The 26,786-nt window shown below is 42.5% G+C and overlaps 3 protein-coding genes across 4 annotated transcripts; 1 reads left to right on the forward strand and 2 right to left on the reverse strand.

Moving 5' to 3' along the window:
* Window positions 1-32: 32 nt before the first annotated feature.
* On the reverse strand, window positions 33-7,692 carry abcd4 (ATP-binding cassette, sub-family D (ALD), member 4). Of its 2 annotated transcripts, XM_079572132.1 has the most exons (19): window positions 7,516-7,690; window positions 6,879-6,997; window positions 6,525-6,652; window positions 6,238-6,377; window positions 5,769-5,885; window positions 5,548-5,673; window positions 5,287-5,337; window positions 5,065-5,159; window positions 4,263-4,384; window positions 3,796-3,887; window positions 3,604-3,693; window positions 3,193-3,398; window positions 2,118-2,209; window positions 1,797-1,833; window positions 1,609-1,658; window positions 1,480-1,532; window positions 1,322-1,398; window positions 1,126-1,241; window positions 33-172 (listed from the first exon to the last, which is right to left on the reverse strand). In XM_079572132.1, the coding sequence occupies exons 1-19, from the start codon at window positions 7,554-7,556 to the stop codon at window positions 77-79; spliced, it is 1,848 nt and encodes a 615-aa protein (XP_079428258.1). In that variant the 5' UTR covers window positions 7,557-7,690; the 3' UTR covers window positions 33-76. The 2 variants fall into 2 exon arrangements, with proteins under 2 accessions (XP_079428258.1, XP_079428259.1); XM_079572133.1 differs by lacking the exon at window positions 33-172 and having other exon boundaries at window positions 1,121-1,241; window positions 1,494-1,532; window positions 7,516-7,692.
* A 529-nt stretch (window positions 7,693-8,221) lies between these two features.
* Window positions 8,222-13,121, reverse strand: LOC306974637 (sphingosine-1-phosphate phosphatase 1-like). The gene is made up of 3 exons (XM_079571993.1): window positions 12,167-13,121; window positions 10,629-10,718; window positions 8,222-9,377 (listed from the first exon to the last, which is right to left on the reverse strand). Exons 1-3 carry the CDS (start codon window positions 12,818-12,820, stop codon window positions 8,826-8,828), a joined length of 1,296 nt encoding a protein of 431 aa, XP_079428119.1. The 5' UTR covers window positions 12,821-13,121; the 3' UTR covers window positions 8,222-8,825.
* A 1,838-nt stretch (window positions 13,122-14,959) lies between these two features.
* LOC306974425 (voltage-gated delayed rectifier potassium channel KCNH5-like) lies at window positions 14,960-26,737 on the forward strand. The gene is made up of 12 exons (XM_079571665.1): window positions 14,960-15,051; window positions 15,986-16,109; window positions 16,309-16,415; window positions 16,493-16,621; window positions 17,176-17,291; window positions 17,661-18,053; window positions 18,147-18,227; window positions 18,717-19,146; window positions 22,276-22,475; window positions 22,597-22,849; window positions 24,501-24,697; window positions 25,560-26,737. Exons 1-12 carry the CDS (start codon window positions 14,979-14,981, stop codon window positions 26,490-26,492), a joined length of 3,036 nt encoding a protein of 1,011 aa, XP_079427791.1. The 5' UTR covers window positions 14,960-14,978; the 3' UTR covers window positions 26,493-26,737.
* The last annotated feature ends 49 nt before the right edge of the window (window positions 26,738-26,786 follow it).

The raw sequence follows: 26,786 nt of genomic DNA on the forward strand, positions 1-26,786 counted from the left end.
TTGATTATGAATATCTTGGAGTGCAAATGATCCCGTATTGATTCCCCCCATTTGTCACACAGAACAGCAGTAATCATCATAGCGCCTCTGAAAGGGTCCAGTTACTGCCACTTTTTAGATTTGTCAACTCCCACCGACCGCCGCCACACAGCTTCAGTTGAACGTCGTGAAACTTGGAAACAAAAGACAAAACAACATGAGGAATCATATACTCAAGGACAAGTGAGCTACTTCTACGTAACAAAAAGCAGCAAAGACGCAACAAAGAAAGTGACAAAGAAATAACAAAAAAAAAGTGACAAAAACATGCCGAAAAAGTGGAAAAAAAAGTACGAAAAAATGATAAAAATGTAACAAAAACATGCTGAAAAAGTGACAAAAAAGTGACGAAAAATTAAAAAGTAGTGGCCAACAAAAAATTACAAAAAAGTGACAAAAATGTAACAAAAACACACCGAAAAGTGAGGCATTACACTATTGCTCTCCAGTCGAGAAGCTTTTAGATTTGGGTAAAGCCGAGCTGGAGACAATGTGCTCAGTTAAGGTGTAAGTAAGAGGTTATGTAACTATGGGACAAAGTGATATTTCAACACAAATATTGTCAATTAATTCCTCAGAATATATTTACTATATTCACCTAAATGTTCAATAGGTTTTTTGGGGGAAAACATCTGGTGCACATTAACAAAAAGATGATAAATGGTTATTAGTGTTTCGTTGGGAAGCGTTTGTGACAGGGTTGGAGAGGCTACACTGTAGAGCAGGGGTCACCAACATGGTGCCCGCGGGCACCCAGGGGCCCTTTGGGGCATGTCCAGTGGCCCATGGGACTTCATTTTATTGAATCTAATTCTTAAAATTACAGTTAATTCGGTTCTTGTGACTCAGTATGAGTCTAAAATAAAGCTATTTTAATATGATATGGGGTCAATATCCTATAAGTGAACAGTGTACGTTTAAGTCTTTAGGATTTGTTTTTAACTGGTAGCCCTCGAACAACTTAATGCTCTTAAAGTAGCCCTCAGCTGAAACAAGGTTGGTGACCCCTGCTGTAGAGGATATCCAAAATGATTCCACTACTAGAATAAAATCAGCCTGACCAAAGTAAGCAGCTGTGAAATGCACCTTTTCGAGGCTGCTCCGGTGTCCCAGAGTGACCAGAGTCATGTCGAGCTGTTTACAAGTGCGATAGAGCTGAGCCTCAGCGTCCTCCGTCAGCGCGCTGGTGGCTTCATCCAGTACTGGAAAAGTACACGTTATCATCTTTAAATCTTTCGTTATTTATCATTCGTTATGTAAAGGTTTTCACGAGACAACATACTGGCATATTTAGGCTGTAAGTAGAAGAGCCGCGCAAAGCTGAGGCGCTGCATTTCGCCAGGAGACAGAACGTCGTACCTGAAAAAGGAAAAGGCATTGGTTAAAAAGACATTGAGCACAAAGGACTTACCATTTTGTTTTCTTGTATTTTCTTTGTACCAATTCCAGTCAACCTTCTCATCCAGTCCACCTGTCCGCTTCAACAGACTCGACTAGAGCAGGGAGGCAAAAATATCAATGCGCACAGAAATAAAACATATTTAAAGATGAGAGATTATATTCACGCACCACTCCAGCCAATTCCAGGAAGTTCATTATTCTGTCATCGTCCACCAACCCTGAAGAAGACAAGCATGTTACCGACTCCAGATCATATGAAAATGTCCAAAATCCTACTTCATAACAAACATAGCTATACTCCTTTCTGAAAACTCTCGCAGACTCTTAAATGACTTAAAGATTATACAAACTGATACCTGATGCTGGGTAAATATCCTTCAGTGGGTAGATCACCTGGTGGAAACAAGACACAGTAAGGACAAATCCACCAGCATTGTTTGTGTATTTATTGAAATCATTTATGTTGCTTGTAATTGTTTGTTAAAAGGCAAGTAAATAAATAGTAAATAATGTGATTCTGGTGTGGCTAAAAGAATTGCATCCATAAATTGGTGCTAATCAACTAATTAGAAGAAGTCATACTATACACAACACTATGATAATGTACTGGAGTAAAAGTATGTGCGCTTCACTACTATAAATATGTAAGAATGTCTTTATCCAGACATAACAAGCACCTGTTCCCGCAGTGTACCGTCAGTCAGGTATGGCTTCTGTGGGAGAAAGAGAGTTCCTCTGGGTCCAAAACATGTTGTCATCTGAACAAAGCCTAAAAAAAGCAATAGGGAGACAAACGTTATTTTGAGGCATATGAAAATGTCTGGTCACTCCCTACTCCTTTTGTACTGATGTTTAAGTATCTTGAGAGCTGATCGTATTTAAATGGGCACAAATCAGTTCAATGTGATTTAAATATTCCCACAGACCCAAATGTGTTTCTCTTTGGGCTGTCAGTGGAGAAGCTGTCCTACTTTTTACCGGCAGATGACATTGATACATTAACGTTTACACCTGGCACAGCAATGCACACATCTGCAGCGGATACAGGGACAACCTCCATCCTTCACTCAGTGATACAGTGAGAAATTTAAAGGAATAGGCCACCGTTTTACCATAGTGAGATATGTTCATACCTGAGCTTAGACGAGTTGATGCGTACCTTTCTGGTCTTACTATATTGTAAGGCGTAAAAACACAAAGTCAAAGTGCTCCTAAGGTATTATTTCGCCTTACAATAAGTACCCCTTTTTATTCGCTTAGAAAATCGACATGTTTAATTTTGTAAACTCATACTTGGATCGTGTAACTACTCACGTAACTGTATTTAAATAGGAGAAACGTTGAAGAGCTTGATCGCTTCTAACTTCACCCCCATCTGGGTCCATAGAGGAGAGGAGGAGAGGCTAAATGCTAACAACATGTTTGGTGTTTTTGCGTGACTGAGCGCACACACAAAAACCAGACAGTTATGCATCAACTCGTCTAAGCTCAGGTAAGAACTTATCTCAGTATGGAAAAACGGTGGCCTGTTCCTTTAAGGTTTTTCCAATGGATGTTTGTGAAAGCCTCTGTACATAGAAGTGAAACGCCCCCAACCTAACCCACGATGTTTGCCAATAGAGCGGCTCAGGACCCTTGACTGGCAGTAATACTTGAGTGGATTGTTTTGTAATAACATATTGCTAAAGAAGAAGGCAATTGTTGAAATTAACAAACAAAAGAGTAAAGAAAGAGCAGGCATTTGCAGCTCACCACTGTCTGCCTCCCACAGTCGGTTGAGGACCCTGAGGAGAGAGGTTTTCCCGGTGCCTGTGTTGCCCACCACGAGCAGATGTTGACCTTGACTGATCTTCAGGCTGAGGTCTTCCACCAGCAGTTCGTCTGAATAGGGAGACTTGTAGGAGAGATGGTCGAGTATGAAGGCCGTGTCCACTGGGCCTCCGTGGACGTTGAAGTCACTGTGGAGAGAATATTAAAAATTAAACCTCAAAAGGGGTGGATTTAAAAATGCAATCCCGGGATTTTCTGATACTTTTGGTGCAGGTTAACGTAACACATGTCACACATATGGGGCTAGGACAGTGGAAACGTATGCAGAAAATTCACATCTTCATTGACACGCGCTGCCTCTGCTCTGAATACATTACTGTCAGAGCTACAAACCTGTCAAAGTCATAGCTCTCTCCTGATGCCGGGTCGTAGTTGCACTGTTTGCGGAGGATGTCGTCCATCACCTCGCGCAGCTCGCCGACTCTGAAAGCACGAGATTCAGCTGCAGAATGAAAACACACAGAAATGCGCCCGCCGCCTTCATCTGTCTCCGCGCAGGAGGCTTAGGCATGCAGAGAGTGATACCTGTGGGTGTATCCGGCCACATCCGACAGAGCCGTGGACAGGTCTATTAGCTGCGTGAAGCCATTTATCAAGTAGATGCACACGAAGGCGTTCTGAATATGAACGAGGAGAGGAAGCAGCAGATGAGATATTAAAACTACACAAAAGAAGTAGAAAAAAACTCTACATATCTATCAAATCTATTCACACTAAAATGAAGGAAAATGGCCACAAGTAATATCCTACACAGAGCGTTTTAGATTAGACTTTTCAGCATGTTTTATTCAGAGTGACAATATTAGATACAGTACAGGTGAAGTTTAAGCTGAAGTGAAGCTGTGGGGCTTTTCACAAGCTTTGCCGCCACCTGCTGGACAAACAGTGGGTGACATTTTGATAAACTATTACCTCACTGTCCCATTTGGCCTGAGGAGTTTGTTTATGATGATGACACCTACATATAGTGAAAGTGAGGCTGTGAGACCCACCTTGCTGATGAGAGCGCTGAGTTCCCCCGGAGTCAGACCGTCATAAACACCAGTGAAGATTGGAATCGCGATGATGATGTAGCTGAGGAAGCCGCCGAGGTAGTCAAAGGTGTTTACTCCAACTGTGGAAGAACAGATCAGTTTAATGTTAACCAAGAACAAAAGTGATTCACTCATGACAAGGGAAGTTACAACCTAGAGAACTGTTGTGCTCGTGTCAAAGCGGGTTAATGGGACTACAATTACATTAGCCCTGATCTTCATTTATGATACAATTTTTAAATTCATCATCACATGTTGTAATATTACACATCAGTATCATGTTTGTTCTTTTGATTATTACATTTATTTCTCATATCGTGCAGCCCTAAACACAAAGGAGTGAGCTCAATGGGAAAGATAGTCAGAATAACACATGGAGTCAACATTTATTGACTAGGTTCGGGAGCGGGACTTCGCCTCAACCTATCACACTTTGCACACCAACCACTCTTGCTTTCACCTAACCACGCCTCTAATAACTCACAGGCCATTATATGTCAAGCCAAGCCTCGTCATCTCAGTTTGTTTGAAACTGTCGACCCCACCCTCCCTCCCTTCATGTCTGTTCCATTTCAGCAATGATTCTCCTGCTTAGAAGGGGGTCCCGAATAGCTTGGTTCATCCGAGACTGAGCCCCCACCCACAGTCTCGCCCAATTTCACTCTACACTATAACCTTGTGAATATAATCTTAATTGCACTTTGTTGTGGCGTGGTTCTTGCTAGTGAAAAACACACGTGTGAGTGCTTGAGGTTCTTACTGTAAAGCCACAGTTCTTTGTCGATAAGACTCCTCTGAGTTTGCAGCAGACTCTGTAGCCTTCGATCTGTCCTCATGTGCTCTACTTTACCAGCTCTGAAACAACCACAAGGTATTTAATCTGCCATGTCACAAGATGAGAAAAGACTTTGAAACATTAAGCGTTTGTGCAACAGTTTGTGTCATTACAGATAACACTGATGACCATGTGTTGTTGTTTGACCTGAAAAAAGCTGCCGACTCTGCATTGACACGGATCTGCATGTGCTTGAATCTGCAAAAAAGACAATGAAACAATGTCTCTGCTGTAGTTTCCTTAAACTTTGTACCAAGCTTCAAATCTCTCTAATGTCAACATAATGATATGACACAACAATGCAGGTCAATCACTTCCTTAGTTTCTTTAGTTGAGCTCAGGAAGCTCTACAGCGACTTCCCCAAAACTAATCAACATTTAGCATAGCAAGATAAATAATAGACATACCTAAAGTCTCCCTCCAGTTTTTCCTGCTCGAAAAGTGTTGACACAATTGGCCCCATGAGAATCTTATTGGCAATCGTCCCAACCACAAAGTAGCCAAAAATACTGACAGGACCGATCCAGCCTGTGCTGCAGGTTAATGACAGTCAATACACCACAAATCACGCTGAAGCCAGAGTATATTCACCACAAACATTATTATAACAACTGTGATAAAACCCCACCTGTGATAGCAGTGGTAGGAGTAGTAGCCCAGTGTAAACGGTGAGACAATGAGTCGGCTGGCCATAGTGCTCATCTGCTTACAAAGCCTCTCTGCATCCTGACTGATGCGCTGATCTCTGCAACAAAAACAAAACTATTAGACAAAACAGAACCGATACATATTAATTGATTTTCACAAGACCAAATTGTGCTTTAATACTGTATACTGTATATTTTTTTTAGCTTGTAAGTCTGATTATTGACCCTGACTTTTGATAATTTGAACAACTCTCTAGTTAAAATAGTTCATCCCAATGTTTTTGCTATTTTGACTGAGTGAATTATAATAATCTCTAAATTTTGATTGTCCTTCTACTTTTGGGGGATTGTTATAACATCTCTTTAGCAATATTGAATAAGTATTAACAAGCAACTTGGGTCTGTGCTTGGTAAGCATTCATAGCAATGTAAATCTATAGTATAACTTACGGGTTGTCTATGTCCTCTCTGAGCACATTGAGGGTGTAATAGACTCTGCCCTGGAAATAGGCCGAGTGGAGACTTTCTGTCAGCGTCCTCCTCCAGCGCAGATACATCAGGTTGCAGATGTACTGGTCGATACTTTTTAGCTGCAAAACACAGGGCAAAATATAAACCATGTATTCAAATGGCAAACAGGTCATGCAATAAAGTGGCTGAAGTCAGGCTGACCTCTATAACAACATAAGTTAATAATAATATAAGTGAATGTGGTGCAGCTGTGATTTACAACTTACTGTAGAGTTGAGAATAATAAGCACCATGGCTTTTCCAATCAAACTTCTGAATCCAGAATAATCTTTGTCTCCCAACACGTTGTAGAAGTGGCTCGGGAGGATTCCCACTTGGTAAATGATCAGCTGCTCTGGAAGCACAAAAGATACAGTAAGTGGTTGAGACGAGGCACTGCAAACTCGTAAAAAGACATAACTGAGAAAGAAGCTCAAGGTCGACAGGAAAGAACTAAATGTGCATTGAGGTAACAATACTAAACTAATAGGCTAATAACTAATAGAATAGGCTTTGACGTACATGTAAAAAAACACAATAGACACTCTACAGATGTCTAACAGTTCATCTGCCATAGTTACCTGCCAAAGTGATCCCAAGCAGTGTCCCAAACATGAGCACACTCGGGCTGGTCCATGAGGGGAACAGAACCCTCTGGATACTGCAGAACCTTTGGACAAACTTCCAATCCAGTTTGGGCCTGGAGTTACACACAGACACACAAACAATTTACACAAGTGTCTTATACTGTTGCTTTGTTTGTAGGAGGGTTTAAGGACAGGTTGACGCCCGGAGCATGTTTCCATCTGCTGTGACTGGACATTACTTAATACATTGGTTACTCGTTTCACTGTTTTGATCTTTGGTGCAGCATTAAGAGGCAACTCCTGCTGTGATAATGGGGATAATACAAAACAACTTAATTTAATATAAACTTTAATATAAAATGCCACAGTCCTGAACTACAATAGAAACACAGAAGAAGAACTGAACGAAACAATGAAATAATACATTTGTAATAACATTTTGCTGAATAGAAGGTAGACAGTCAAGAAGTCCAAAAACCTCATGAAACATTAGATTCAACAATGACATGAGATGAGACACTAAAACATGATAAATTAAAGGAAAATAGCAAAAAATATGTCTGTCAGCAAAAGCAAGACATTTACAAGACAATCAACAGCACACTTGTAACACGGCTGGGCCACAGCTTACCTTTTGCCCTCTCTGCCTCCTGACTTTTCTGAGCGAGGCATTAGTTTTCTGTAAACTAGACACGATACAACTTCAATAACGATGTTAAGCGTCAACAATTACAAAGGCGAGCGTGACAAAAGCACATATTTTAAAAATGACATGGACATCCTGCAGCCTCAAACGCCAACACTTCTCTGAGCTCTGAGTCTGCACTGTTTTGGTTTGGCGCAGGTGAAGACACACCCGGATATCCGCTTTGGCTCGAGCGACGCCTTCAAAATAAAAGCCTAACTTTGTTTTATTTTTTTATTTTTTTTTATTTACAATTACATGTACAAAACAAGTAGGGCACTATTGATTATCTGTTCAGATTACAATGTTCACAAGCAGTAAAAGAAAAAAACATACAATAAAACAACAAGGTGCAGTATAGTTAGAGGTTAATGTACTTCCAAGGGGTTATACAGTTGTGGGTAGCTTACTCAGGAGTTCATAAACAGATTCATAAATATATTCGTTATTATTGGCGCTTATATATTTGAGGGATTTTAAATAACTGTCTTGTCCTTTGATAGTAGATCATTTTCGCCTACAAAAATATCATGTTAGTCTACAATCCCGTATGTCAAATCTAAATCTAGCTTTTTTTTATTGACAAAAGAACAATAAAGCACTTTTTTCGTCATGAAATAATTTATTAATTCATTGTTTGTGTGATGGACACAGTCCTTTTACCAAGTAATTAAATTTAATTACAATAATTTTACATCTTTAGAGACATAAATATTCAATGAGCAAGAACAAATACTCCAACTTTATTATTAAAAACATTAATAGAACAGAACAATAAGAAATTACAAATACAACATATAAATACTGGAGTCAGTGGTTTGAATACAGCAGTAATTATACACTAAATAAATCTCTTTCAAATCATTTAATACTCTTTGCTCTGTTCAGGCAAAGCCACCAGGTCCTGTAAACGTATAGCAACGCTCAATCAAAGAGGAGCAATGGGTCTCATCTGTTGGTTTGTTCGATTAGCAATATTTCCCAAGTACACTTTTGATTAGCTAAAAGTACTATACAGTTACTGAGTACAATGGATATTCAGCACAGATATACATGTGTCTATAAGGTTTCAGTTTTACACTTCCATATATTGAGGACATAGGAGGGTTGCTCAAGAGTAACACTGGGATATTTTTACATAATTCACGTTGGCATTGAGATCAATACAAAAGATCACCAGTTTGTGCTCTACACATTGAGCCGGTGTTCTTCGCGGCAGCATCTGTTTCAGTCTGCAGGAAGAGCCAGGACCAGGTTCAGGCCAGGTTTAAGAGGCTGAAGAGCAGAGGCGATACACAGACACAGCTGAAGCCCACTACAGTGTACACAATGTAACGATAGGGCAGCTCCACCCTCATGAGCTGCCGCGCCTGCCGCACGTCATCGGCTGGCAGCCCGCACACCTGGCAGAGGAACGGGATGGTCACCGCCTTCATGGCCGTTCTGGTGACGAGGATCACAGCCACGCCGATGAAGAAGCGCAGCACGGAGCGGACCACCAGGGCGGCGCTAAGAGCGGGCATGGCGAGAGGCAGAGAGGACAGTGCGGGGTCTGCCATCAGGCCGAGCTGGTAGTTCACATAAGTGCCCAGAGCCGCACCCGCCCCAGTGCCCAGCGCCTGAGCCGTGTCGCCCCGGGACGTGCTCCAGGAGTCCAGGGAGAAGGCCACCAGTCCAAAACCGACATGAGACACCACAATGACCAGAGGAGCGTAGTCCCCCATCATGTAAAACGTATCAATCTTCTCCAACAAGGGCTGGAAGACGGCTAAAATCAGGAGAGTGTAGAGGAAGCCAGTGATTACCTCCTGAAACACAAAAAGAGTAAACAATCACAGCTGCTTCTTCTTAAGGGGAGACACTACAGGCAAAACTCATTTTTTTCAGTTTTGGGGCCAAATTGGTCTCTGAACATATAAGCTTTCACCTGGAAACAGAAAATATGCCTAATCTTCACAATAACATGTTTAAATATTGCACTGATTCAATGTTTGCATGTTTGAATTGACATAGATATGGGACAATGCAATTTCAAGGGCCTTTTTCTCCAAACACATTTTTCTGTCATTGTGGCGACACTATGTCCACGTCAGTCGGACCTAAAGACTTCAGATTTTCCAGCCTTGGACTGAACAATATTTGGAATATTTTTTCAGAGGGATTTTTTATTATCTAATCCCTAGCCCCATTTATTGAGTTTTGAATGTCAAAAAATAAGGCGAAAATTACATTTTTTACAAAATGTTCCACTAAAAAACAGCTTATTTTAAAACTAAACAAGATATCCTATATCCCCTCTGAAAAAGTCTTGGCCCATCCATTATTCAGATTTCGTCGCCGAAAAGATGGGAAATTTGGTGCATTTTTAGGCATAAAACACCTTGTTCTTATATGAAAAGATAAAATGACAGAAAACTTGCAATGTATTTTTTTCTCACATTTATGCCAGTGATTTACAGCAAAAGTTTCAAATTGATATCTGTAAATATACATTTTTTCCCCATTCACCTGCAGTGCTCCAGCTTTTTTGTATTTATGGTGTTTTCAGGCCCTGAATGCTTATGTCACTTTGAAATTTTAGTTTCTCTTTTTTCGTATTGTAATATAGTTCTGTAGGGGAGAAAGAGTAGAATCTTTACACATATAATTTAGATGAATTTGGTGTCAGACCACTAGATAATGTGTTAGAAATAAAAAAAGATCCTGATGGGAGTGGTTGGTGGTGGTCAAAGGGTTCGTTGGAGTAGATGTGCGCAGCCATGTGTCTGTCAGTCTAATCTAAGGGCAGCTGTGGCTTACCACCACAGAGCGTGAAGAGAAAGAAACATTGTCCCGCTTTGAGAAGTGTTTTGTGCGACATGTGTCATAGGAAAAGCACGCACGCAATGTACACAAGAGATTCCTTTCTTCCTGTCGAAACCCATTGTAGTATGTGCTTTTTATGCACGGTTGGATGACTTTAACATGAGGGCATTTTCAGCAGTCAGTGTTGTAATATGAAACGTTGTCTTTCCTCACTCCCAAATAACAGCAAAGTTATAATGCACCGGTCCACTCACCAGGACAGAGTGCATTCCCATGTAGACTCGGCTTACACAGACCAGGATACTCCAGCTGAGAGCCACGGTGAGGCCAAACAGAAAAGAATACTGTGAGAGAAAACATAAGAGTGTTTATTCAATTTGCTTCAAAGATTCTTCATCGCAATTCCATCACAGGGCCAAGAAAAACATTTGTATACTCAAGTTTCAGCACTGCCTATGCATTAGAGAAAAGAATGACTGCACTGACTATAATTTCTAATGCAAACAGGCATTGAAAGGGTCAAGCACAGTCCGATTAAGAGTTACTAAAGTGACGTGATTGCTCCATAGTTGTATTCCATTGTATCTAATCACCAGTTATCTTAGTGTCCTCAGTGCTGGGAACTGTTTAGATAAACTCTAGAGAGAAGAGCAGTTAAGTCCAGTGAATCACTGGTTAAGTTCTACTTTGTTGGAAGTTTAAAACAACATGTCAGCTTCTCCCTTTCCTTCCTCCTTTTGTCTAAAACACCAGGGCGCCTTTGTCTCAGACTCTCAACTGTTTGTTTGAGTAGAGGAGGGAGAATATTTGTGATGGCTTTAAATGAAAGTCATGCGTTACTTTCAAGTGTCTCAAACATAATGAATAAACCCTGTTGCTGTGAGTTAATAAGTTCACAGATTTGATTCCCCGCTTCTGTGTGGAGTTTGCATGTGCCCCCCATGTCTGTGTGGGTTTCCTACAGGTGCACCAGTTCTTTCATCAATCCAAAACATGTACATGTAGATACGTGTCGTGTACACCTTACCATGAACATAGCTCAATATCTGGAGAAGGGTAGCTGTACTGGGCCACCCATTGCTCCTGAGAGGTTGTCCCAGTGACACAGGAGGATGGGTCAAAAGCAGAGGAAAATCTCCCAATGGACACAATCACTTTGAAGTTGGTCTTTTATTTTCATTCATCTAATTCTTGCATGAGGTGCCAAGTTTTCCAGATATTACTCAATTATATGAAAGTAAAAGCTATGTGCCTCACGTTTTCACCTCTTATCTGTTCTTATCGGCCAGGTCTCGTGTCAGACACACCCGCTCATGTCTAACCTTCACCGTGAACAGAGAATAGAGCAGATACACTCAGTGACATAATTTTGCTCGTAAACCTCAGCATCAGTTGCTGCAAACAAATTCCCACAGCGACGTATTATGTGTCCTGAAGGAGCCCATTTAGTAGGAATTGGTGGTATTACACTTTTGGCACAACGCACTGTAGTCAAACTGGAAAGACATGTTTCAGATATTCTTACACGACTTCGTAACAATCACACAGTGTGTCACTGTCACCCATCATGCATGTTGGTGTTTGTGCATGAAACACTAGAATAGTTATAGCTCTAATTGGATTGACCCCAGGGTGTGGGGTCAAGTCCACCCTATCCAGAACCTTGACCTTCGTGATGCTCACGGACACTGAGGACAACTTTTCACTCAGTGTGAAGGGAAAGCTTAACCATCAAACTCAATGACCTGCCATAGTATTTCTATGAACCCTGGTGTGTGGGTGCACTGCTCACCTCCCACCGGCCATAGGTGAGCATGAAAAGGCAGAAGGGGATGGCTGTCCCAGTCATGGCGTGAGTTGAGGGCATGCTATACTCGGAGTTGTAGAAGACCTCCACTTTTACCACTGGAGGAGAGGCTGGCCGGGACCAGCGCACCATGTCCTTAGTGGACTGTCCCACAAACAGGTTCCAAGCCCAAACCACGATGAGCCTGCGGCTGACCAGGGCGTCCACATTCCAGAAGAGGAAGGGGAAAAAGATGATGAAAAACATTTCGTTGCCCAGCTCTGTGCCAAAAGTGAACAGATAGAACAGAAACTTGTTATGGATGAGAAACTCCTGTCCCACATCTCCAGTCAGTGAATTCCTCCGCAGAGGCTTCGATCGGACGGTGTCCTCGTCGGCACCCTCTGCTCCCCCGGGCTCTGCAGTCAAATCCCCAGGCTGCTTCCCGTTTAGCGCATCACCAGCCGCGGCCCCATTGCCGAGCCCTGCGCCCTGCGCCCTCCTCCTCAGGCCTCTGTGCGGCTCTGCGCTCTGCTCTGCGGGCGCTCTGTCCGGAAATGTCCCTTTAACGCCGCATAGGTTCTGGAACCTCGCCACAAGACTGGGGTCCTGGAGGTTATTGCACATCCGCACAAACCTCGTTCCGAAGTCGTCAGCCATGATTTCAGCCAGTAAATAACAAGTCCGATGCTCAGACTCAGACCATGTTCATGAGCAGAAGTGTAGCCCGATGTGGCCGCGTCTGCATTCCTCATTCACTGATAAAATAACAACTCGCTATCACCGCCGGCTTCTCCCGCCTCTTATCTGCCCACGCGGGAGCCTCGCAGTCACCGCACACATGCATGCACGAGGGCAGAGTCCGGATAGTTAACCATTAGTTGAGGATATAGATGTGACTGATTCATACGGCACAGACTAACTGCGTCAGGCCGTTATTCAGCTGCTTCTTCTCCGCCCCCGCAGCGCCTCTTCTTTCTTTGGCCCATTTGGCTCGACTTTGCAGTGTCGCCACCTGCTGGAAATAGTGTAGAAAAGTTTTGTTTTTCTTCTATTCTTCTATTTCTTCTATTATTCTAGAAAAAACAACACAGTTTGACAGTTTTCTTCTCTAAAGGGCAACAATATTATATCTGTCATTATTGGCCATTATGCAGACTGTAAAAAATAAAATAAAATGGTGGACTGTGTAAATTAGGCCTATATTATGCCCAGTCCATATAGCCTAAAAATCTGTCCCTCAGCATATATTTGAACAGCCCAGGTCTGTGCATTTAAATCAGAAACTAGGCTCTTGCAAAGACTGAACACGAGTTAATAAAGTTGTTTAATACGATTGGGAAAAACGAAAGTGTCTATTTCAAAATAAAAGTCTATTACAACAGATCGGTGGAATTACACAGTTTGCTGATGGATCGATTAATCGACCTGATGATTATGAAACAAACTCCTACATGCACTCTGGTTGTGTTTTGTGTTAACAATGTTGGGCCTGAGGCATGTAGGTTTGATTTCACATATGATAAGATAAGTCTTTATTGATTGACTGAAATTCACTTGTAACATCAGCTCTTAAGAAACACCCAGGGGGTGCAAATAGACCGGAAAAAGTGCAATCAAGAACAGGTTAATGTGCAAACAAATCTTGAATGAAAAAACTTTAAAGAGGCAAAACATATGTAAATATATATATTTTTTAAATGACACAATATTAAAATGTTAACACTGACAGGGCAAAGTTTACAGACTTACAGGTGGTTGATAAAGTGACTCTGATACAGAGATTATTGCACGCAGTAAAACATAGGAGTTATTGCACATGAGGTGTTGTACATCTGATCGCAGTGGGGAGGAAGAACCACATTTGCTGCAGCTCCAAGGTCCCGGGTTTGATTCCCACCTGGACAGGGCCTTTCTGTGTGGAGTTTGCATGTTCTGTCTGCGTAGGTTAGTGGTAAAAACATGTGGTAGGTTAATCCAGCCAGGTGTTCCTGTCCACATCATGGAGATGAGTCCCCGAGCGCCAGCCCGTACTGGCAGCTCACTGCTCCTTCAGGTCGCCCAGCGACATTGAGGAGGATGGGTCAAATGCAGAGAACACATTTCTCTACAGAGATTATAAAGTACAACTTAACTTAACGCTCCTTATTGTCTCAGTCTGCTACTGAAGAGCTGCTCAGAGGCCCTCACTTTCAAACTGTCAAGTCATTCTAATGAATGTGATCATTTAGTTGCAGTCGCACTGCGAGTTACTTTCTCTCACACACATGCCTGATTCACATGTCCTCGTGTCAATGTTAGGGAAGTCAAACTATTAAAAGAACTGGAATATTGTGTATTAATAATAGTATGATTATGTAGGCCAGGGCCTAGTTAGGCTTTACAGGCGACAGTGGCGCAGATTGTAGAGCAGGTCGTTTCATGATCGGAAGGTCAGGGGTTTGAATCCCGCCTCCTGAAGGTGCACTCTGTCGCTGTGTCCTTGGGCAAGACACTTCACCCACCTTGCCTCCAGTGTCTGCGTACACTGGTGTATGAATGGGTGAGTGGATCCTTGCTGTAAAGCGCTTTGAGTGCCTAATGTAGGAGGAAAAGCGCTATGTAAGTTGAGATCATTTACATGTTACAGGGACATAAACACTCTCCAATCCTCTCATCTTATTGTGTAAAGTCGGGCCCGGATGCTCCTCGTGTAACACCAGCAGCTTTACGCAGAGGACCAGCGGCTCCTCTGGCAGAGCTCAGAGCTGTGACTGTGAGGGGGGCAGTTGTGATCAGATAGAGCTCCGCGCGCCTCCCGTCCTGAGTCCGGATCAGGATGCACTCTGGCAAACGGGGACTGGTGGCACCGCAAAACACTTTTCTGGAAAACATTGTCCGTCGCTCCAGCGGTAAGTTCTTCATGGAAAGTGCTTTGAGGACGAGCAGAATAGTCTGTGCGATGAGTGAGAGTGCTACGAATTTATTCATTTATTGTCACTTTTAGATTCTTTGTTAATAGTTTACCCTAAGCCCATGTACTGCAAACGCTATAATTGGAGGTGAAAATGGCAATTCTCCATTTTTTGTATATTTGATTTGATTCAGATTTGTTTGTTGATTCGTTTGGAGGGAGATAAAAGCTTTAACAGAAATCTGAACAAGATCAATGAGATGACACTTGATTTGAACATGTGATGTATCACTGTATAAAGCATCATGTAGCTCTTTTGCCTGTGGGCTGTGGCATTTTCTATTTTCAGTCAAACAGGCTAATGGTAGTATAGTACAAATACTGTCCTTTAAAATAATATTGCAGTATAAGTCAGTTAAACCAGAGGCAAAGTCGTAAAAAGGTCAAATGCTGTCACATCATGATGTTATTGTGAACAGAATGTCCCTCTGTTTCCCTCAGACCTGAGCACTTTGAGCGGGAGAACTTTGCAGCCTTTCATTCATTTTTAATTCACATTAAGATTTAAACATCAACATTTTAATAACTTTCTTCCTTTGACTTGCTTTCAGGTCTTTGTCCCAGGTTTGGAATCATAACTGAATTTTACACAATATAAATGCACTTTTTTGTGTGCAATTTTTAGGATTTATTTTTTTAAAAAGACATTCAAAATTAAGACACAAAATATGTCTTATTAATTGTTAATTTTGTTTGTTTGCTTATTTATTTCCTCCCAATATTATTAATTATACAGTAATAATACTAAAGTGCTGTAGTTGCATAACCCTGACCTATTGTGCATCTCTTTGCTCCTTTTAGGTCCCACTGGTGTGTTGTGTGTCTCTAAGAGTAATTAGATTTTAATGATCTCATATTGTTTTTTACTTCAGAGACCAGCTTCATTTTGGGGAATGCCCAGATCGTGGAGTGGCCAGTTGTTTACAGCAACGATGGCTTTTGCAAACTGTCCGGGTGTCACCGCGCCGAGGTTATGCACAAGAGCAGCACATGCAAGTACGTGAATCAGTAATGGTATTTATCCTGAAAACACAAACCAAAAAATACTGACTGATGATAGTGAAGAGATGTGCTTTGAATTATTATTTATAAGGCGCCACTATAGATGTACTTAAGTCTATTGTAGAGACAGTTAAGTACTTCCATTTGAATCCCTTTTAAAGGTTAGACATTTATCCAATACTTGTCATTGCAGCTTTATGTACGGGGACTTGACTGATACGATGACGATAGACCATATCAAGGAGACGTTTGACAACTACGAGTCCAACTTCTTCGAAGTGCTGCTCTACACTAAAAACAGTGAGTGTTTCAACATTTGGCTGAAATTGTGTATTTTCCTGGCTTTGCCCTTTCTTTCATAAACTCTTCCTCCACAGGAACCCCGATATGGCTTTACATGCAGATCGCCCCGATTCGAAACGAAAACGACAAAGTGGTGCTTTTCCTCTGCACCTTCAGAGACATCACTCTGTTTAAACAACCAATCGAGGATGACTCCACTAAAGGTGAGAGAGTTGGTGTTTGTTTACCCATAATTCATTGCAGCCACCATTGAATATTGAATCAACAAGGATTACGTATGCATGAATAAATCTTAAAAACAAACAAGGCGTATTTTCACTTATAACAAGACAGGCTGAAACTGACACCCGACAGAGTGCAAACATATTTATATTCTAGTGCGTTATGGTTAGTTTAACACAGGGTCACATAGGCACAAAGTCCCAAGCCCATGCCACTTACATGCTCCGTACAGCTGTCCAGGTGTTGTAAGTGCGGTTCACTGCTCTCCTGTCTCGGTGGGCCCGCGCCGTGCCAAGTCCCTTTGGAGACTTTAACACACATCAAGCAGAAACAAAGAACAGCCACACAAGAAAAGCTTTGAAAATACAGTGAAGGGGTTAGGCTGAGGGGATGGATAAAATATATATCTTTAAATATGCACTTTTATTACAAGATTGTTACAGATTAGTGGGTAATATGCCAAATCTATATGCTACCCCAGATGAAAACAGTTCAAATTACTTTCTTTTTCCACTCCATCCTATCCTCCTTGTAGGGTGGACAAAGTTCGCACGGTTGACCAGAGCACTCGCCACCAATAGGACCGTGGTGCAGCAGCTGACCCCCGTGAGCAAAGCGGAGGTCAATCACAAGCCGTCCCGTTTGGCAGAGGTGAGCATCTCGTCTTATTTTGATGAATGTATCGGTTTAGGTTGAGATGTATCCTTTATGTCTTTAAATTGACGTTTATTTTGGTCAATGAAACATGTATTTGGAGATTATTTGTATTTGTGAGGCCTTTCTGTGTGAAGGTCTCATGTTCTCCTCTGGTCTGGTCTCCTATAAAATTAAAAACATGCCTAATCCATCCAGGTGATTATTATTACGGTCGCCTATTGCTCCTTATGGAAGGTTGGGTCAAATGCAACAAACAAACTTCCATACGGGGACAATGATGTACACCTTAACCTATGCTATTCATGTACAAGCAAAATCTGTGGTGTGATTGATGTACTGACTACTCCTCCCCTCTGCTTCAAGGTACTCCAGCTGGGTTCAGAAATCCTTCCTCAATACAAACAAGAAGCCCCTAAGACCCCGCCCCACATCATCCTGCACTACTGCACCTTTAAGACCACCTGGGACTGGGTCATCCTCATCCTCACCTTCTACACTGCCATCATGGTCCCGTACAACGTCTCCTTCAAAACCAAGCAGAACAACATCGCGTGGCTGGTGCTGGACAGCGTGGTGGACGTCATCTTCCTGGTCGACATTGTGCTCAACTTCCACACCACCTTCGTCGGGCCGGCCGGGGAAGTCGTGTCTGACGCCAAACTGATACGGATGAATTACCTCAAGACCTGGTTCGTTATTGACCTGCTGTCCTGTCTGCCCTACGATATCATCAACGCCTTCGAACATGTGGATGACGTAAGACATTCACAAATAGTTTACTCTTCTTCTCATTTTGCAAAATTGCTTCAGGTAATCACTTTAAAGGTGAATGATTATAATTCCTTTTAGGACCCCTTATCTGCTTCGGGACATCTCAGAGAAAGCGGGATTCACAGGAACATCACAAGGACAGAAGACTCAGTCCTCCCAGTACGACACAATGATAGAGTTCTTCTCTCTTTCTGTGCATATACAAATACATAGTTTTCTACTTTATTTATCTATTTCTACTTAATGTACGGCATGCAATAATAGACCATTAACTATTTCAATTGGTGTGGTCTAGATCTGGGCTCTCTTCATTAAATTTACATGTTTAGCTTGCCAATCAAATTGCTTGAATTCATTCCAATATAGAAACATATGTTGAAAACCGTGTAGGGGTGAGTGCTTCAGTTGGCTCTCGAGTATTAGAAATGTGGTAAAAAATCCAGTTGCTCTCAAAGATCAGGCTGATTAGTACACATAAGCAGAAAGAGTAAGCTTGCTAAGCACATACCATACATCTTTCAGTCAATGCTTTGGCAGACACACTGTGCCTCTGACCTCCTGATTTATGGTTTGTGTTCAGCAAGCTCACTCTCTCTGCTCATGTGGCCAGAACCACATGTATTCAACTCCACCTTTGTCCATTCCTAGGGCCTCAGCAGCCTCTTCAGCTCCTTGAAGGTGGTCCGTCTGCTGCGTTTGGGCCGCGTGGCCCGTAAACTGGACCACTACCTGGAGTACGGCGCCGCGGTGCTGGTTCTCCTGGTGTGCGTCTTCGGTCTGGTGGCCCATTGGCTGGCCTGCATTTGGTACAGCATCGGCGACCATGAGATCTTTGATGAAGTCACCAAGGGCATTAAGAAGGACAGCTGGCTCTATCAGCTGGCTCTGGACATCGGGGCCCCCTACCGCTTCAACGCCACCGGGACGGGGAGGTGGGAGGGCGGACCCAACAAGTACACCCTCTATGTGTCCTCTCTGTACTTCACTATGACCAGCCTGACCACCATCGGCTTTGGCAACATCGCGCCGACCACCGACGGAGAGAAGATATTTTCTGTGGCGATGATGATGGTGGGATGTAAGTATTCATAAACAAGAATATACACAATGCAACAACAGGAAAATGGCTTACAATGTGATTTGGTTCTCACCTCAAAAGAATACATTTCTCTGTATGATGCTGTCTGATAGTCCAGGCCTAAATAGAGATATCTAAAATGTTTTATCCACAAGCTCTTCGTCACATCTCACAACAACTTTCACTAAAAGCCTGACTCCCCTTCTCCCTGTAGCCCTTGATAACATGTAAGACCCAGTGTAATGTTTGTACTCTACCGTTTTGTCAAGTGCTGTTATGTTCTAGCTCCTCCAAAGCGCTCAAGTCAGTCCGATCAGAGTTTTTTCTCTCTTCTGTGCACAAGACGAACAACCTTGACAGTTCAAATAAATCAGATTAGAGGGCAAAAGAACAGCAGCAAACGAACAGCAGCTCCTCTGTCGTTGTCTAGAAATGTCTACTGAAAGGCTCATTGGTACAGAACATTGTGGTACAGTGTACACCAAAAAAGGAAGAAGCATCCAGCTCAAAGCCAAGGTTAAACAGACCATTTCCACCCATAAATAATAAGTCTATTTATTAGGTGAAATATTCTGCAGCGCGGCTTTAAAACAGCAAGACAAATATAAATATTATTACACTCCTGGTGGCAGATGATTTGCCGTGGCACACAGAGAAAGGATAGTGAAAAAGAAGGAAGGTTTGAATACATTAGCGAGATTACAACATGCTGAGAGCTCAGGAGGATTACAGATAGAATTTTTACTCGTTTGACATTAGGACAATGAATAAGTCATAAAGACATTAAAATTAATGACCGAGATCTGGTTAGAAAAATATAGAAGTCATTTATGTTTTTATAGTCCTTTGTGACCCTTAGAGAATGATACCATAATGTAAATAAGTTATGAGCATAACGTTATAGTGAACGCAAATGTACAAAGCTCTGTTCATTCAGGCTTGGGACAGCACTTGAAGAGCATACATGTTATGTGACCCATTGTGTAACTGATAATGTAGCTTTAACTTCTTGCTTAAATGCCACTGCTCATATGAATATATCTCAACAGTCTATATTATACCTTAACTGTCTTTATTTATAAGAGCAAGTCAAAACACAGGTGGAGACTGTGGGCTGAGAGCTTGTTATGGAGAGTGGGCGTCTGCTACTGGTGTGAGTGAGCTAACACCATTTTAAACATTGATTCAGGCCGGTTTCCTGGGGTCAGAAAAGGAACCTACAGTTTCATGGCCTTTCCACTTTGTTGATGCACTCATCCGCTCATAATGTGCAGCACAAGCATCTACCGAAGCCCAAACAATCTGGATGTCTTCAGTATCACGCTACACATTATAATGCTCTCTATGGGCCCGCGGGCTATAAAACAGCTGCCAGTAATGCGGCATATGGTATCGACCTGCACTGCGCAGATGCTTGCTGATTGCCACAGCTACATCTCAGTGTTTCCTTCAAAATATTACCTTGCGTATGATGTTTCTGAAGACTTCATGTTGTAACTTATATCTAGGCTGTTAAGTAACCAGCCCTTCCTATTTACTGCAGCCTCAGTGATTCACACCACTGAGGAGAGTTTAGTACGAGCTTCGCTCGTGATAAAAAGTGACATCTCCAGAGCTGCTCCATGAAGCTCTGGCTGACAGCCACTTATTTCTGTGTGATGGGAAATAACATTTTTACCATTACAGCGTTACTTTTGCTTTTGTTGCGTCTCATGGCCACATCTACCACATAACGGTGCCAGATACAGTTTTGGTGCAGACTTACGACCTGCAATGGCTCAATATCAGAGCGGGCATCAGAAATCCTGAATCCAGCGGTAGCAAGAGCACACATTTGTTGTGTCTGTGGGCAAGACACTTCACCTGCCTCCTCTCCAGTGTCTGTTTGACATGAGTCTAGTTTATGAATAAGGGTGTGTTTGTGCGCCCTGATAGCTTCAGTCAGTATGCACTTGTATCTTGTATACTGGGCACTATTCTAACCTCAGCATTGTGGGTTTGAGTCCCAATAGGAAAGACACAGTACAGAAGTCTCCGAAATAGAAAATCCACAAATGTTGAACCTGATTCACAATCCAGCCAAGTGCTTTCAACAACCAAACATCAAGCAAATGTTTCTAAATATTGTCACCACTTTTTAGCATCTTTATGTGATAATAATTTGACCTTTGTGCAAACAGAAAAGATGTTAAACTTTATGCCAGTCCTTGTTTCATGTGGTTCAGTAATGACAGAGATATTAGCTATAAGACGACAAATGTGAAGTTGGTTGCCATAGTTACCCCTAAGGTGGTTCATCTGTGAGAGCAGTCACGCAGGTTTGAATCCAGCTTGTATTAATAGACCCTAAAAACATAAATACTTCTGTGATTTCTCTGACACTTTGTTGAATCGGCTGAAGACAGTAAAAATATCTCTGCACCTTTTCAAAAGGATGATTGAAGATATTGCTGCATACTGTAAGACGTAGCGCTCTCAGAAATGAAAGTTCTATTTTTATCCCGTGTCCCTGGCGCATGCAGTTACAGTAACAGCTCCACGTTTTGTGTGACTTGCTCCACTGGAAGGCATCGATGAGAGTCACGGCTGCGGTTCACGAGCTCCTCTCTGTCCCACTGGGCTAAAGCTGTGTGTAACGTGATGCAATAGCAGCGCAGAGTCAAACCTAAACTGACAGCCCTGCTTTTACGCCCCCCGCTTGCAAAAGTAAACACGCCCTGTCCTGGTCCCGCTTCAATCACCAAGATCATCCAGTTCAACTGCAGTGTCACATTTGGTTATAGCCACTAAGTATCTTTCGACAAATGCTCTAATTATGTGAAGCAACCAGCAACACAAGAAAGGGAGAATTTGCCTGGGGGTTCGATGGACACTGAGCCTTCATGTTGGATCTTCTAACCTCTGTGATCTTGTAGTGCCTGGATGTTTCCCCTTCAGTGGCTGGAGCCCCTTGACTTCATACACTCATTTGCTCTTTGAGGTCAATGCTGAACACAGCCTTCTCCAGATACAGTATCTCCTTTTTTTTTTTTTTTTTTACTGGTTTAGCTTTAACACATCTGAAGGTTTATGTAGGCTATGTTATAATCTTTTAGAGACACCATTGACAAGCATTTGATTTGTTTTTAGCTCTTCTCTACGCCACCATCTTTGGAAATGTCACCACGATTTTCCAGCAAATGTACACCAACACGAACCGCTACCACGAGATGCTCAACAACGTGCGCGACTTCCTCAAGCTCTACCAGGTTCCCAACAGCCTGAGCGAGAGAGTCATGGACTTCATTGTGTCGACGTGGGCCATGTCCAAAGGCATCGATGCTGAGAAGGTACATCAGCGTACGGTCAATTCAGTGTTGTACTAATTCACCTGAACTCAGAATTTAAGCATGTTGCCTTTAAGCCAACCCAAATGAACGTTTGTTGTTTGTTGTCTGGCTCTTGTGGCAGGTCCTGGCCATCTGTCCCAAAGACATGCGCGCGGACATCTGCGTGCACCTGAACAGACAGGTGTTCAACGACCACCCCGCGTTTCGACTGGCCAGTGACAGTTGCCTGCGCTCGCTGGCAGTGGAGTTTACCACCACGCACTGCGCCCCAGGAGACCTCATCTTCCACATTGGCGAGAGCGTGGACACTCTCTGCTTTGTGGTGTCGGGGTCACTCGAGGTCATTCAGGACGATGAGGTTATCGCAATCCTCGGTAAACCAACTTTGTATTCATATTGTCTTGCTTTATGTTGGAATAGGTTTATTTTTTAGTTATATCCTCCTTGCTTAAGTCATATTTTAATGATTGAATGGGCAGAAAGAGTTTAGAGTGTCTGATAAAGTGATAAAGTGAAGTGGTTAGTATAGAGAGCACAATGCATTCAGTGGGACATGAAACAGAATTATCCTTTTGTTTTCTTGGGTCAATTAGAATAAAAATAAAAATCCTATTTGCTATATGCCGGAAAAATGAGAGATTTTTTTTTTTTTTTAACATTTTACAAAGTCAGAAGTTTACATGCACTAAGATTACTATACCTTTAAACAATTTGGGAAAGCCCAGATGATCATCCTTGGGTGGAATTTCAAGGCGCCTGAAGGTGAACGTTCATTGGTTCAAACAATGATGGAAATGACCAGCCATCATACAGATCAGAAAGAAGGCGGGTTCTGTGTCCCAGAGATGAATGTGCTGTATTTTGAAATGTGAATATCAACCAAAGAATAAATGGAAAAGCCCTGGTGAAGATGCTGAACCTGGTAAGAGTTCGTTATTATTCAGAATGAAACAAGTACTGTACCGACATGGACTGAGAGGGAACTCTGCCAGGAAAAAGCCCTTACTCCAAAAGAAACACGAAAAAGCCAGTTTGGAGTTTGCAAATGCACACAAGGATAAAGACCTTCATCTTTGAAGGCATATCCTGTGGTCTGACGGGGCAAAAATTCATTGTTTGGCCATAATGACCATCGTCACATTTGGAGGAATTAGGGTGAATCTTGCACGCCTGAGAACACCATCCCAACTGTGAAATACGTGGGTGGCAGCATCATGCTGTGGGGTTGTTTTGCTGCGGGAGGGACTGGTGCGCTTCACAAAATACATGACATCATGAAGAAAGAACATTTTGTGGAAATATTGGAGCAACATCTTAAGACATGCCAGGAAGTTAAAGCTTTGGTGCAGATGGGTCTTTCAAATGGACAATAAGCCAAAGCATACAGCCAATACTGGTTACAAAGTGGCTTAAGGAAAACAAAGTCAATGTTTTGAAGTGGTCATCACAAAGTCCTGATCTCAATCCAGTTGAAAATGTATGGGCAGAGCTGAAAAGGCATGGGCACGCAAGGTGGCCGTCTCAGTTACACCAGTTCTGTTTGGAGGAATGGACCAAAACTCCTGCCAACTATTGTGAGAAGCTTGTGGAAGGAAATTCAAAACGTTTGACCCAAAATATACAGTTTAAAGGCAATTCTACCAAATATTAATGAAATGTATGTAAAGTTTTGGCTTTGTAAAAAGTAATATAAAACCATGTCGAAAAATCGATCTCTCATTCTTCTGGCATTTAGTAAATAGAAATAATTTTGAAAATTCTAATTGACCTAAATAAGTTAATTCTGGTTTCATTTAAAAAGAAATACAAATGTGTCTGTTTATAAAGTGTATGTAAACATCTGGTTCTCACTGTAAATGCAACATAAAATCTCAATTTGGCCAAAAAATGGCATCATGCTTATTTAGGTTCCGTTTTTGTATTTTAAATATTATATATGCCTTAATTTCAAAAGATGAATGTTTTCCAAAAGTCAGATAGTACATCTGCCAGCATTTCCAGGTTGGTTGTGCCCTGTCTGCGCAGGTAAGGGGGACGTCTTTGGGGATGTGTTTTGGAAGGAGAGCACTCTGGCCCGTTCTTGTGCGAACGTCCGAGCGCTGACCTACTGCGACCTTCACGTCATCAAGAGAGACGCTCTGCTCAGGGTCCTGGAGTTTTACACCGCCTTCGCCAGCTCCTTCTCACGCAACCTCATTCTCACCTGTAACCTGCGCAAACGGGTAAGAAACTCCTGACTTCCTACTCTTATCATCTCATTTATTGGCTTAACAAAACTCAATTATCTCCTTTAAACCAAACCTGGCAAAACACAGTGTAGTCCTCCATTAACCAAAGAACATAATGTGGTGTTGATGCTGTCTACTTTAATTCACAGTGATATTACATGGCAGTGCGACCTTCACAGTAGATTGCTGATAAAAGTGGTATCATTTGTCGTCCCTGTGGGACGACAAATGCATGAATTGTTAATGAAAGCTAAGAAAGTAGAAGTGATCTCATTTGTTGAGCTACAATGACAGAGGCTTTTTGTACTGTATATATAAAATATGTACATTTATGTAACAGTGAAGTGTATACCACTTACAGTACAGGCACGCTGACATTGCTTCTGCAATATTTATTTTTTTCCACTTAAAATATTTTCACTGGAAAAATCGCCAACATGCATTAATAAGTTCAGTGGCTTTGAAAAACATGTCACACACGCTTTGTACTTATGCTAGGTTCTCGGTGTAATTGTTGTTAAAAATAGAGGAGAATATCTTATCTTGTTCAGCAAACTAGGCAAGCAAAACACAATACTGATTTTCTCAAGAATATCTTTTAAAAAGTAGAAGCCGGAATACTAAGCGTTTATTTTAGAACAATCCAGAGGCTTTCTGGGCTCAGATGCATTATTGACCCATTATCAGTTTCCCCTGTGCTGCCAGGTCTTTAATATTTCAACACAGTTGGCTGTAGATTTAGTTGAGGTGAAGTTTCATGCAGGATGTATCTTATGCATTATGTATATTCTGATGTATTCTGTGCATATTCTGCTCATTGTTGGATAAATACTCGTCTCCTCTGGTCTCACGGCAGGTCATCTTTAGAAAGATCGCAGACGTGAAGCGGGAACAGGAGCGACAGAGGAACGAGGTTGCTCTCTCCATCCCTGAGGACCACCCGGTGAGAAAGCTGTTCCAGAGGTTCAGGCAGCGGCGGGACAGTCAGACGGCGGACGGACAGACAGTCCCTGAACTTCACTGTGAGCACAACTGTATCCAAATTGAGCAGCACCACCCCACAGAGAGCAACGGTATCATGGGCCCACCAGCACCAGCCCAGAAAGAAGCACAGAGTCAGGCTCAAGACGAGAGCACAGCAAAACCCTCTGTGGAGCTCCCTGGGACACAGAGGCCTGTCCCAGGACAGGACGGAGCAGTGACACTGCGAGGAGGGCCTCGAGGATGGGCCAAGTTTAAAAGTGCCGCTTCAGCACCTCCTCCGGCAGAGAAACAGTCAGACCCGAAGTCCGATCAGATACACAGCACCAGGCCTCAGGACTCAGAGGGTAGTGGGGATGTGGGAGTTGTGGAAGGGGGTCCCAGCGCTGGAGAGGAAACCAGTGCTCTCCACAAAACAGACTCCTGTGACAGCGGCATCACCAAGAGCGACCTGCGCATCGACCGCGCAGGCGTCTCAAGGAGCTCCTTTGAGCGCAGTCCCATTGAACGCAGTCCGATGGAGGCATCTCTAAAACACTCTTTTACCGCTCCGCTGTCGCCCCTGTCAGAGCACAGCCAGCTGCAGAGCATTCTGCAGGAGGCCAAGGCTGAGCTGAAGGGGGACATCCAGAGGCTGAACGGCTGCTTGTCGGTGCTGGAGGCTCAAGTGGGACAGATCCTCCGTCTGCTGTCTGGAAACAGACGCCTCTCACTGCCTCACAGCTCTGCCCTAGGACGAGTAAAGACTGAAGATTCAGTCAGCGCAACAGGGGCTTCTAATGACGACACAAACACATCAACAAACTGAAAATGCACGAGTTGCATGTTACATGGAAAGCTGCATGCTGTTATGACCTTAGTGTCTTATAGAATATCCTGGTAAATGTTTACTTAAGATTCAACTTTTTTATCTTTTATTTTACTTGAGTTTTGCATGTTTCTTCTTCTATTTTGAAACATATTTGAATCTATTTAAACACTGACTTATAATTTATGTATCAATTTAACTGCTGGAATTGGGCAGGATTTGAAGTGCCTTATCAAAGCAGCAGATGTACATGCTGTATATGGAACACTGTTGATGTACGTTAAAACCCTGAAT

Source organism: Gobius niger, assembly GCF_951799975.1.
Source record: "Gobius niger genome assembly, chromosome: 15".
Classification (NCBI taxonomy): Eukaryota; Metazoa; Chordata; class Actinopteri; order Gobiiformes; family Gobiidae; genus Gobius; species Gobius niger.

What these genes read in the sequence shown, in the direction of transcription:
- abcd4 (XM_079572132.1), bottom strand. Translation starts at nt 7,556, where the DNA reads ATGCCTCGCTCAGAAAAGTCAGGAGGCAGAGAGGGCAAAAG. An exon ending in TCCTGGAATTGGCTGGAGTG is followed by an intron (nt 1,533 to 1,608) that starts GTGCGTGAATAT and finishes TCCCTGCTCTAG; the next exon opens with TCGAGTCTGTTGAAGCGGAC. An exon ending in ACCGGAGCAGCCTCGAAAAG is followed by an intron (nt 173 to 1,125) that starts GTGCATTTCACA and finishes TTTGTTTCCAAG; the next exon opens with TTTCACGACGTTCAACTGAA.
- LOC306974637 (XM_079571993.1), bottom strand. Translation starts at nt 12,820, where the DNA reads ATGGCTGACGACTTCGGAACGAGGTTTGTGCGGATGTGCAATAACCTC. An exon ending in TCACCTATGGCCGGTGGGAG is followed by an intron (nt 10,719 to 12,166) that starts GTGAGCAGTGCA and finishes TTTCTCTCACAG; the next exon opens with TATTCTTTTCTGTTTGGCCT. An exon ending in TGGGAATGCACTCTGTCCTG is followed by an intron (nt 9,378 to 10,628) that starts GTGAGTGGACCG and finishes TTTGTGTTTCAG; the next exon opens with GAGGTAATCACTGGCTTCCT.
- LOC306974425 (XM_079571665.1), top strand. Translation starts at nt 14,979, where the DNA reads ATGCACTCTGGCAAACGGGGACTGGTGGCACCGCAAAACACTTTTCTG. An exon ending in CATTGTCCGTCGCTCCAGCG is followed by an intron (nt 15,052 to 15,985) that starts GTAAGTTCTTCA and finishes TTTTTACTTCAG; the next exon opens with AGACCAGCTTCATTTTGGGG. An exon ending in AAGGCATCGATGCTGAGAAG is followed by an intron (nt 22,476 to 22,596) that starts GTACATCAGCGT and finishes CTCTTGTGGCAG; the next exon opens with GTCCTGGCCATCTGTCCCAA.